Here is a 12,532-nt window from a genome sequence, read left to right as displayed (position 1 = left end):
CTAGAGTTTGTCTGACAGGGTACTCTGTTATTGTTGCAACAGAGTACCTGTCTGCCAAACTGTAAATAAGCCCCAGAGACCCACCTTCTGTAAATCAACACTGATTCTGCTCCTTGGCCATCCTATCAATTCCCCCTGTGGCCCACTGCTCTTTTAGTTGGGGAATTTGAGATTTTCAATCCCTAAATCTCACTTACTAAGCTACGCTCCTGGTTTTTTGTAGGGCACATAGCGGTGGAGTAGAGTAAGTTACTTGCCAGTTACACCGAAAGGTCTGTTGAACTACGGCATATTAAATCTTACGGTGGACACATCTGGGGAAACAACCTTTACAATGCAACGTTTACATCGCACTACCATTACAACGCAGTCATTACATCGCAACATCTCTTACATCGCATGCCATTGCAACGCAACCATTACAGCGCATGACACTACAACGCATACCATTACAAAGCATGTCATTACAACGCAGTCATTAAAAACGCATACCATTACAACGCATACCATTACAACGCATAGTACCCTTACACTAGCCAACACTTACCCTACTGTTGCACCCCCCTGGAGTTAGAATAGTACATTTTACCCTTACACCATCCAACACTTACCCTACTGTTGCACCCCGTGGAGTTAGACTAGTAATTTTTACCCCTATACTATCCAACACTTACCATAAATGCAATGTAATGGTATGCGTTGTAATGGTATGCGTTGTAAAGGTAGTATGCGATGTCTTGGAATGCGTTGTAAAGGCAGTTTCTTAAAATGCGATGTTGTGTCATGCGAAGTAACGGAATGCGTTGTAAGGGATGTTGCGATGTGAAAAATGTGTTGTAAAAGCATGCGTTGTAAAAGTATGCGTTGTAACGTCATACAACCACCTCTAGTGGTTTCATAAGAGTTTTAGTCATTGCTGTTTGCCACAGAAGGGCTGGTGTGTACTCGAGTTTGCTGATGCACCTCTTTGTTGTTTCCCCAGACATGAGATCTGTGTTAGAAGATAACAGTGAAGGCATCCCGCCCGTCACGGAGAGCGAAACGCTGCACAAAATGGTGGGACAGATGAAGGGAATCCAGGGACACTACAACTCCTGCTACCTCGACTCAACTCTATTCAGGTTGGTGCCAAAGTACCGTCAGTTGAGGGGCATAAATGACAGTGGATGTGCCTCACTCGTTTCCACAACTCTGGACAATAATATTGGCCCCATCGTGGGGTATGAATCAATAAAAATGCGACAACTTGTGCCTGAGGGTGCCTCAATACAGAGCAGAGGGAGAAAAGGGTGACCCACCAGGAGCGATCTGATAGAGTTGTGGGTGTTTATACCTAAGAGAGTGTGAGGGATTTTGCAACTCAATCCTCAATCGGCGAACTCTACCCAAAGTCTTTCATACTAAGCAACTTGCGTGTTCCTGACCCTAACAGGCCCTTTATCGTATGACCGTCTCCCCTCCTTGAGCTCACCTCAAAAGCTGCTTTCCCAAGTATAACAGAAGTCCCACTCGAGTTTAGCTGAAAACAATTATTCACCCTATATACACCTCTGTACTTATTAGAAAAGAATCAACTCACTGAGCAAAATTAATCGCAGTCCTGTGGTAAAGTTTGAAAGAATATGATCATTCATGCTACCCTACAGTCACTACCTTCTGTGCACAGGGGGTGGTATCAGGGTGAGATGGATGCAGGGCCTGGCCACAAGTTAGAGTCTGATCTCTTTTAGTGGCTATGACAACATCATCACCAGGAAATCAACAAAGGAGGGTATTTGCAAACAAATTAAAAAGAAGAGCTAGCATCTATTATCATTCACAGTATAAGTTTCCTGTGAAAGGAACCAACTTTAGGTTATTCAGAATGGGTCCGGTATAGAGAGGGATCATACAGGTTCCAAACGGATGCCTAGCGTAAAGGGCGGTGTGCCGAATCGCTACCACCCCCCCTCCCGTGACCCATGGTGCATTGATTGTTTGTACCTCTTAATAAACTCAGTTCCGCTCCAACTTTGACGGAATCTACACACAGTGTTCTAAATATCTTTTTAACACTCGTAACTCCTGGTCAGAGTGGGCCTTAGCGTCCATACCGCAGGGGTTCATCGCTATACTTTATTGGTCCTGATGAAAACCTGACTAAATGCTCAGACAGAGGCAGAAACATGTTGACCATACCTCTGGGATAAAACTGGACTTTTAATTTAGTCCTTTATCCTACACCTTTTTATTCATGCCCGATTGGAAAACAAATAAAATATTTTTTTGACACAATCTGGACATTTTTAACACACTAAATTCACCCTTCACCAATCACTTAACCAGCTCCGCAGTAAACTGGTGTTGCAGCACACTAGGGTGGCATTCGGCCACTCCTGGTGGGGCCCGATGATGAAGCGTGTCTCCAACTAGGTTGGTGAGTGAGGGCCTTCTGAACAACCTAAAGTTGGTTCCTTTCACAGGAATCTTATACTGTGAATGATAATACATGCTAGCTCTTCTTTTTCCCTTTTTGCAAATACACTCCTTTGTTGATTTCATGATTTATCTCGAGGGGAGTAGAAGTGTTTATCTCTTTCCCTTCCTCTCTTGTTGACACAAGTAGAACATCATCACCAGAACATGTCTAGGTCTGTTTGAGGTCTTTATGCTTCTATTGCCAACTCAATGTGCTCTCTCGGTTCCAATAAGGAGGGATTCATCCGCTTTTTAACATTCCTCTAAATAGGTTTAAGTCATTCATCCAATCCATCCAAAGCCTTCCTTTATGTTTCAAACATTATGGTTCTTCCTCCTAACAGGTTCAAAGACTTTTTCATACACAACGTTCTTTTGGTAGAGCGTTGCTTCCAGTCTAGAATTTATCACCGCCTGTAGTTCAAGTCATTTATGTCCTTCCCTATTTTGTACATAGTTATTAAAGCCCTAAAGCTAAGGACTTGTCAATGTCTTTTCAAGATCAGATAGTCGTGTTATTAAGTGTTTCCTTTGCTACCACATGGTCTGCAGTGCTGGCCTAGACTTCTCTCCATGCTCTTAAAACCACTGATATGTAATGTGCAGCCCAGGCCCAGCCTGTGGTGGGTGATGGGACAAACATGGCTTGCCATGCCTTCATTTCTTTTTTCTTGCGACATAAGTGACAGAGTAGTAGCTCGGTTCCCTTCTCCCAATCACTGTGTTTTGTTTTTGTCCCGCATAGTTAGTTTTCCACCCAGCGCCAAGCCTATTGGTAGGCCCTCCTAATTCATCACTCTCGATCTAATCTACTGCTTCTCTTAGTATGCACTTTAAAACCAAACGTATATGTGAAGAATGTTCTCAGTGCTCTGGTGGTCGTCTTTTCTTTGCCAATGGAGGCACGCAGTCTACCTGCCCACTCACCCCAGAGTGCAGTTCATAGTTTTTCAGTGCCCCTCAGTGCCCCTCAGCTTCCTTTCCCTGGATTTGGTTAAGTGTGGAGATCAATGTAGAAGCTCGGTCACCCCCCTCGACCAACCCCCTACCACCAGACATGCACACATGAAAGAAAGGAAATCCGTTTTGAAGGTTGTAGGTAGCAGCCCAAGCAGTGTCATTGGCATGCAGCCAGGTTGTGATAACACTGATGTTTGTTTATTGTGTTTTGAGTTTGATGCAATTTAACAGACTTTATCACTTATCACACTTATTCATTCGTTACAGGAGTAAAGCATACAATACAGTTGACTTACATAGTGAATACATGCATGCCATTCTGTTCGTGTGTTGCACAGTGTACACCGAATGTGATGATGTGCTAATAAACGGGGAGTTAAGAACGGTTCCAGGTCATCTTGCCAAGATTTACGGAGATCTAGTATTATCACATCCCTTGTCGCTGCCAGTGGGAGTGTGCGCAGCCCCAGGGCATCTTCACGGTGCAGCGCTACACTTTCTGCTTGGGCCCAACGCGTTATAAACTGCGGAATCAATTTATGCCTCTTGGATCTCTGGTATAAGCCCAACAGGCAGATTTCCAATGTGCACTTCACTGCAAGATCAGTGTATTGTGCTAGGTGCATTGTGACTGCTCCCCAATAAGAGGTAAGAGACATACAGGCCCACAGCATATGCAACATGTCTCCATCAACCAGTTTGCATCTAAGGCGCCTGGCATCTATACAGCCAAAGTATTGGTTAATCTTAGCTGGCGTCATATAAGCCCTTTGCAGGACAAAATATTAAACGGAACCTGACGTTCCTTGGAACATGGGTGGGTCCCTTTAGGATGGCCGTCTATTCATGTTGGGTGCATTGCCTCTGGAGGCCTGCTTCCCAGTGTTGTCTGGGCGGTGTCAGCGGATGTGCTGAGTGCGAGCGTTGTGACTCAGCGAAACATTTGGTAAGATGCCAACCAGTGCCCTTCACATGCAGGTATTGGATTGTGAGGTGCGTCGTGGGTTCTTGAGCCATGTCTCCCCACAATGCTCGCAGCGCCCGCATCAGCGTGGCGTATAAGTAATTGGCCTTCGGGTAGGCCACTATCTTCAGCTAGCGTGTCGAATGGCATCAAGTACTTGTCATGATATGAGTCTCCCAGGGTCGGCAGTCCTGCATCCTCCCAGTCAGCAAGCTCTGCAGCAGAGATTGCACGATGTTGTCTTGGCTTGCCAAGTATGGGTAGGGAGAGGGCGTATAGGGTAGTCCCCTTTGTGAGTTTTAGACTCCGGTGGAAGCACTTGTACGTAATGGACGCCAGGAGCTGAGTAGGGTCTGCCCCCCTTCGACCGCGGTGGAACATAGCCGTGACTTGGGGGCGAGTGTAACCTGATCGCTGCCTGGAAGTATCTGTTAAATGCCGGCCGCTAATCCAGCGGACCACCCACTGCAGATGCACCGCTAAATGATAGTTTTCCATATTAGGCATGGCTAATCCACCTCGGTCGATGGGCAAATACAGTCTTGCCATTGCTACCCTGCTACGCTTGCCGTGCCATACAAACTGCCTCAGGTCTCGTTCAAATGCAAAAACAACAATTGATGGACGGAATATTGCACAATGGCATAACATTCACCCCCAGTCACAGATCTGGGTTTAATCCATCGTTATTTTGCTCACCACACCACCCCAGTTCAAACATGGCCATATGCAAATCAGTCTTGACCCTGTGCCTCATGGGAACAGTCCAGCCCGAACTGCCAAGCCATGTCTTCCCTGGACTGGAATCAAGTATCCTAGGACCGGTTTCGGTATTCACAGAAGGCATTTAGGAGTCCTAAAGTTAGGAGTCCTAACTTTACTGCTACTAAACTGAGAAAAATCCTAATTTTAAGACTTTCGGTATTCACAGAAGGCATTTAGGAGTCCTAAAGTTAGGTGTCCTAACTTTACTACTACTAAACTGGGAAAAATCCTAATTTTAAGACTTTCGGTATTCACAGGATTCATGAATTCATGAATTCATGAATTCTGCTCTTCCAGTACATGAATTCTCGTGGCCCCATATCTGGTTTGGCAACCGCTCACAAATATCTCCTGCTGCACCTCCATCCTGTGTTTACTGAGAACTCTTCATACTACCCATACATTTTACCTTTCCATTTCTCAGGCAGACTATATCACAAGTCCTGAGGAGGATCCCGTAATGTTTGTGGATTGAAACGCTGTCGACAAATGATGAAGACTGATTCAAATACTAATAATTTGGAGAATACGGGCTGCAGGCATACTCTGTAGACTGTGATACACGTATTCCACAATTGTATCACCTTCGCCTGAGCACCAAAAACGTTCTTATCTTCCCACTGTCACTTATGTACATATAGCTGTTTTTAATTATTCACTATTAAAACATTGTTTTGCTATACATTGCTCTTCAGACATTAATGAAGGCTGAGATGTATTTGCATGAGACTGAGGTATCTTGTGGATGTCTGACTCTTGTAGTGCAACAGTGTGCCTAAGGAATGTGTTCAGTTAAGGCCGGTGCAGGTAAGCTTGGTGGGGCAGTGGAACGGGGCGGGGAGTGGAGACGACAGATGACGGAATAGGTTTTATTTATTTATTTAACTTTATCTATTAAGTCGCCTGCAGACTCCCCCCTCCACACCATCTCACAGCGCTTACCTGCGCCTGCTGCCACTGAATGTGTTCTTTCAAATGTTGGCTGATGTTTGGTTTCTGGTGCCTGCCATCCAGTGCATTAATTGCGGTGCGACATATTTCTTCTCTCTACTGAGGTGCACCTTCATTGCTTTGGCCTACATTCACCCTCTAGTGAAGCAAATGTGAGACAAGCCAACCATGGAAGGAAAGGGAGTGCAGTTTTCTGTAACTTGATCAGCTGGAGAGAGAGATGAATTTGACCATGAGGACACAGGAAGTGTGCGCACAGGCTATGCCTTGTTTGGGCACTCTCGGGGAGACTATGCTACTGCTCCTGCTCCTCTCTCCTTTTTCTGAAAGATATTAATGGCCTTACCGGTCTTATCCCAGGTCAATAATGGATGTACATTACTTGCTTTACTTAAGGCCCCCCTACAGCTCTGACCCATAACTGCTGGGTGGGAGGGCTCTGGGAGGGAGGGCTGTAGTTAACACCTTTAGTGTGGGATGTAAAACTTAAGTATTTATTACTCTCAGCAGAGTAACATATATGGTGTACGAGATGGTGATTGTTTCGTACAAAATGCTGTGCACTGAGATATTTAACCAGGACCATCGCACAAGTGTTTTTATCCCAGTGCAATGAGTTTAAATCTCATTAAAAAGAACTGTATGTATGGACGAGCCTCTTTAAAGTGATTCTAACTTGCAATCTGAAATTAACATTTCCCTAATCTGGTAATGGCATTTGACCTTTTTATTGGTTTCATGGTAATCACTGTTTAGGAGTCAAGCGCTCATATTATTGTAGTAAAAGGTTGTAATTAGTTGGTGATGTATGAAGAACTACTAATGAATAGGTGGCAGGGTTCTGATTACTCATACCAGCACATGAGAGTAACCAGAAGTAGGTGAGGATTGAACACGCAAGAGTATATAGTAAATAATCACTCGAAGAAGGATATGTTGATTAGAACTATAATTACCTTTAAGGCAGCAGCTGAGAACCAGACCTATCTCGAATATCATCAGTTCATGAATCAGCTGTGATGCATTACAACATCGGTGTAGCATTCTCTCGTACTAACCTGTCATAAAAGATTCTTTGTTTACAACTATAGCGTGGCATATGCACAGGCATTTACTCTTTATGCGCCAAGGGCTGGACGGTGAGCATTAACGGTGCAAACCTGCAGAGATCAGTATACGTGAAACTGACAAGCGTCTTCTTAATAGGGTCCCAGTTAGGAGGTAAAAACACAATGGGTAAAAAAAAACTTTAACAATAGTGTGGGTCTTGATTGAAGGTGATAATTGGTACCGAGGAGAGTAGCAAAGCACCACACACCTGCTGGCATCATGAAGGAGAAAGGAGCTTTGCAGTGGTACCTAGAAGTAGAATCCAGAAGAAAGTTCTAACTACAAGGAGCAAAGAGCAGAGACATAAATGATGCAAAGAGGCGTTGAATGCGAAGAAATATAAGGGGAACGAATGTTTTGTGACGCACCCTACTTTTGGAAATGCTTCCTTATATATTGGTATTAAGAGAAACTGACATCATAAGAAACAATCTGCCACATTCCGAATTGGGAACTTCTTGTCAAATCATATGGGCAAGCCACCAACATGGAGATGGCTGGTTATAAGGCTTATCCACATCACTTTTCTGAGAATCATGGCTTACATATGGTAAACAGATGAAGCCCAAATTTAACATCTTTCAACCAGCACTGCATTCTGTATTCTCGTGGTCATCCTTGCCCAACACTCGCGAGAGCTCACAGAACACTCTTCTGGGTAGCTGCAAGCGCGAGGACACCAGGGTGGTTCAGGCTCAGCATGTGAGAGAATGGAATAACTTAGAATATGCTGCCTGACAATGCAAGCAGAGGGCACATGAGGCCTCTGGTAATCTTTTGCTCAGATCTTGACACAGACATAGCAGTATGTTATAAAGAAGGCCCACACACTTAATGAACATTGGCATGTTACCTCAGTGAAAAAAAAAACGAATTCAGAACTATCTTGAATACAAAATTTTGATACATATCACACAGCACACAGGTTCATGTTTCCACTCATCCCTCATATCGTACGGCTGTGAAATAATTCTTGTACCTGGGCATGAACCTTTATAACTTTACCCATAGTAGGAATGTAGTTTACCTGTATAAGTCATTCAGTCCCTCACAGGTTTGTGTACTCTGTGCTTTGTGTGTAACATGTTACACACATTGATTGTGTGACTATTAGACCAGGTTGGAAGTGAAAAGTTGTCCATTGAAGGATGCAGAGAATGCTTGAAAGGGTACTTCCATCAGTGGCCATAGATCAGTTCATCATACATCACCTCAAAGCCTGAAGCAAATACGAAAAATGATAACGTTCCATAACTATATCTGCTTATCATTTACAAACTGGTCATGGCTATATACCATATAGACAGAAGCACCTAATACAGGAGCTTCCCTTTGTTAGGCTACGGAGACCCGCAGCCACCGAAGTGGCGTGCTTCATTATGGGTACCTGGTACTCGTTGAGTGTAATAGTTAATGTGGATCCATGTGGAGCTCTTTGTGTAGATCTTTTATGCTAAGTTCAAATGACATGTAGCTAATTGAGCACCCCCTTCTGTAGGTTTTCCCTTTTAATCCAGAGGGTAGGTGTAAAGGCCAAAACATAAAGTGACTCAAAAATACCAGATACAATTTTTTATTTGGAAATAGATTTCATGGTGTTGGAAATGGCCCTTTTTGCAGGGTTATCCCCAAACTTTTTGCTTCTTCCTCCTTTGTTTTTCCTGACCTGTGGTTATTGGCTATAGGACTCTGGGCACTTTACCACTGCTGATGCTCTCTCTGTAAATTGTTATTGTGATTGGTTATCCATGATAGGTCCATAGTAAAGTGCCGGTAACTCAAATGCTACTAGTAGGCTTGCAGTACTGATTGTGCCACCCACATAAGTAGTACAAAAGGGGATGGTGATGGACGGAGCATCTGAACCAATCAAACACTCACACCCAGTCAAAAGATCTGGGTTTAATCCATCACCGTTCTTTAGCCCACTCTGCCACCCCAGTTCAGACATGGCTATATGCAAATCAGTCTGACCCTGTGGCTCATGGGAACAGTCCAGCCCGAACTGCCAAGCCATGCCTTCCCTGGACCGGAAACAAGCTTCCAAGGACCTGTTTCTGACATTACAGCCTTCTTCAGCCCGGCTTGCTTGAATCCAGTGGCAAAGTGAGCAAGGGACTCACGTCTGAGCATACCCTGCCACACGTATGGCGGCCAAAAGCAGTACAAAAGGGGGTGGTGATGGATGGAGCATCTGAACCAATCATCTCCCACCCGCAACTCTACTATCCCAGCTCAGCACCTGGCAGGTGCCACACGCACCTCAAACACAGACACAGATCACTCCCCCTCAGACACCACCCACCCCCCCCACCCCTTCTACCAACTCACGGGCATCCACACTTTTCATCAACACTCCTCTCACACCTACAGATGGCTTTAACTCTCCGCTCACCCCGACAGCACAGTTCCCTCCCACAACACACCTAACCTAGTTCAACACCAGAACAACACGCCTATCGATAAATCCCCCCCATTATCCCCTCCCATACTCAGCCCCCATTACCCTCTAACTAACTACGCAGATCACACCTTAGCATCCCCCTCTCTCCCACCTCCTATTATCAGCCCCCACTACCCTCCTGTCTCCCCCACTGTCTTCAGCCTTCACTCACTCTTCCACTCACCGACACCGTCTCCCACTGACGTCACTACCTATGCCTCCCACCTACCGCCCACTTCACCTACTTCACCCACACCCCACGCCCACAAAAAGGCCCCCACTTTGAATGCCATCCCACTCTTTAGCACCGCAGAACCCTCCAACAACGCTAGTTTATCCACCCCCTCGATACCCTGCCCGCTTTCCAGCTCACTACTCAATGATTCACCAATGGCTCTCACCACAAACCCCATCCCCAATCCACCTCCTGGCCAGACTTTATCCACCCTCCAGCAAGTCAAAGAGGATATTCTACAAATCAAAAAAGATGTCCACGCAATCAAAGAGCTTCTCTCCTCACAGCCCAGTCTACCTCCCACCATCCCTCTACCCTACAAACGACGCACCCTCCCTACATACCCTCGCCTCCAACGACACCCGCGTTGGCCGACTATCCCCGTTCGCATTAACGCCCACCGCCCCCGGCGTGTCCTCAACCCTTTGTCGGACCGTGACTTATGCTCTCTACTACGCTCTTATGGCCCAGGTCCGGTAACACACATACCCAACACACACATCCCCATACCCACAATTTCTACAAACCCTCTGAGGCTCCCAACACTCAACAACAGAGGTTCCGTCCCTAACAACCTCAGAAAAGTTCCCCTCACATTAGAAAGCTCGACCACCCTTCACTCTCCCAAACTCAAATGCATCTTACTCAATTGCAGATCGGCCCAGAGACACTCCTCCGACATCGCTGATCTCGTCTCAGCTAGGGATCTGGACCTGGCCATTCTAACGGAAACGTGGCTTACTGAAGCCTCTACCCCGATTATGGACATACTAGTCCCCCCCAATTATCACATCATTAGGCTGGACAGGTCTCCTGGCAAGACGGGCGGGGGAATTGCATGCATTTTTAGGAGCAACCTCTCCGTTACTAAAATCACCCCCCCCTCCTTCTCCTCCAGTGAACTCCTCTGCCTCGACATCACCAGCGACGGCAAACAAGCTTGTGCTTTACATCTCATCTATCACCCGCCTGGTGACAATCTCATATTCACCCAACAACTCATGGACATGATCACTTCCAATGCCGGTCGGCAGACAACCCAAGTCTACCTGGGGGACTTCAATCTTCACTGGAACGATCAGAAAGACACAGTGGTGAATAGTCTCAAAACTTTCCTTAATGCGCTTGACCTCACCCAAATATGCGATAGACCAACACACGACAAAGGCTCGATACTCGATCTCATCATTGCCAAAGAGAACTCAACACAGCGATTCAACCCTGCGACTGGTCTGATCACCACATTATCACCTTCTTTATCAATGAAAAAGTTAAACCTATCCCAGTTCAACCAATCAAAACCAAAACATGGAAAAGGGACTTGAAGAACCTTAACCCCTCTACCCTGCCTCCCCACATTGGCAATCTCCTCCTTCCCCCTTCAGGTGCCTCGGATGTTCAATCACTGATGGACCACTACCTTGACTCTATGAACACAGTAGTCAATGAAGTCGCCCCACTGCAACTGAAGAGAGTCTCCACCAAAACTTCTAACCCCTGGTATGATGATAGACTCAATGACGACAGGCGTTCTATGCGAATGGCAGAACGCACCTGGAGATCGGACCCTTCAGCACTACACCTCAAAAGGCTTAAGAACAAGAGAAACGCCTACTTCAGGAAAATAAAGCGCACAAAGGCGGACTTCTTTAGCCGCCAGCTGGACCAAGCAAAAAACAGGCCAAGAAAGCTGTTCGAACTAATCAAGACCCAAACAAAGACTCAACCACTACAATCAAACAGCACAACAAGCGACATCCCACACTGTGAAGCCTTCTCTGCTTTCTTTAAGCTAAAGACTGACAACATAAGAAATGACCTCATCATGGATGTAAGTCGATTCCCCAACGCCACCAGAATGTCTTACACTCAACCTAAAAACAAGGCATCTTGGCTGCATTTCGATACCTACTCGGAAGAAGCAATACGCAAACTGCTCTGCACCTTGAAGCCCTCTAATCACCTCACTGACCCTCTACCTGCTAATGCTGTAAAAGACTTCATCCCCTTGCTCCTCCCTCTCTGGACCAAAATCATCAACAGCTCCCTGCAACAAGGCCTCATTCCGGACTCCCTCAAGGTGGGGCAAGTCACGCCTATACTCAAGAAACCTACAGCTGATCCGTCTGACCTAAACAATTACCGGCCCATCACCAATATCCCCACCCTGGCCAAACTGCTGGAAAAATGTGTCCAACTACAACTAACTAAACACATTGACCAATTTGACCTCCTCAACCCTCATCAATCAGGCTTCCGAGCGAAACATAGCACGGAAACAGCTATGACACACATAATTGATGACGCCCTCCAAATTCTTGATCGTAATGAGTCCTGCCTCCTCATCCTTCTTGACCTCTCGTCAGCATTTGACACGGTCAAACATGAGAACTTGCTGGAGCTGCTAAGCACTAGAATGGGACTATCGGGAACTGTTCTCAAATGGTTTTCGTCCTTCCTTCACAACCGGTCACAGAAGTTCAAGATCGACAATGTGCTATCCACACCTGTGCCTGCAGATCTAGGTGTTCCACAAGGATCCTCCCTCTCCCCCACACTGTTCAACCTCGTCATGGAACCGCTCGCCACCTTGCTCCAAGCTTCCAATGTCCAATTCCATATGTACGCCGACGACACACAACTCTAC

At 45.9% G+C, this 12,532-nt stretch overlaps 1 protein-coding gene across 1 annotated transcript in view; it reads left to right on the top strand.

Moving 5' to 3' along the window:
- LOC144766762 (ubiquitin carboxyl-terminal hydrolase CYLD-like) overlaps positions 1 to 12,532 on the top strand; it is a 172,831-nt gene that overhangs the window by 82,868 nt on the left and 77,431 nt on the right. The window contains exon 3 of the mRNA XM_078650506.1: positions 983 to 1,121. Within this exon, the coding sequence (XP_078506632.1) occupies positions 983 to 1,121 (139 nt within the window). The remainder of the gene's footprint in view (positions 1 to 982; positions 1,122 to 12,532) is intronic.

This window comes from Lissotriton helveticus, chromosome 7 (assembly GCF_964261635.1).
Source record: "Lissotriton helveticus chromosome 7, aLisHel1.1, whole genome shotgun sequence".
In the NCBI taxonomy this organism is placed as follows: domain Eukaryota; kingdom Metazoa; phylum Chordata; class Amphibia; order Caudata; family Salamandridae; genus Lissotriton; species Lissotriton helveticus.
This window is presented reverse-complemented; position numbering and strand designations above follow the sequence as displayed.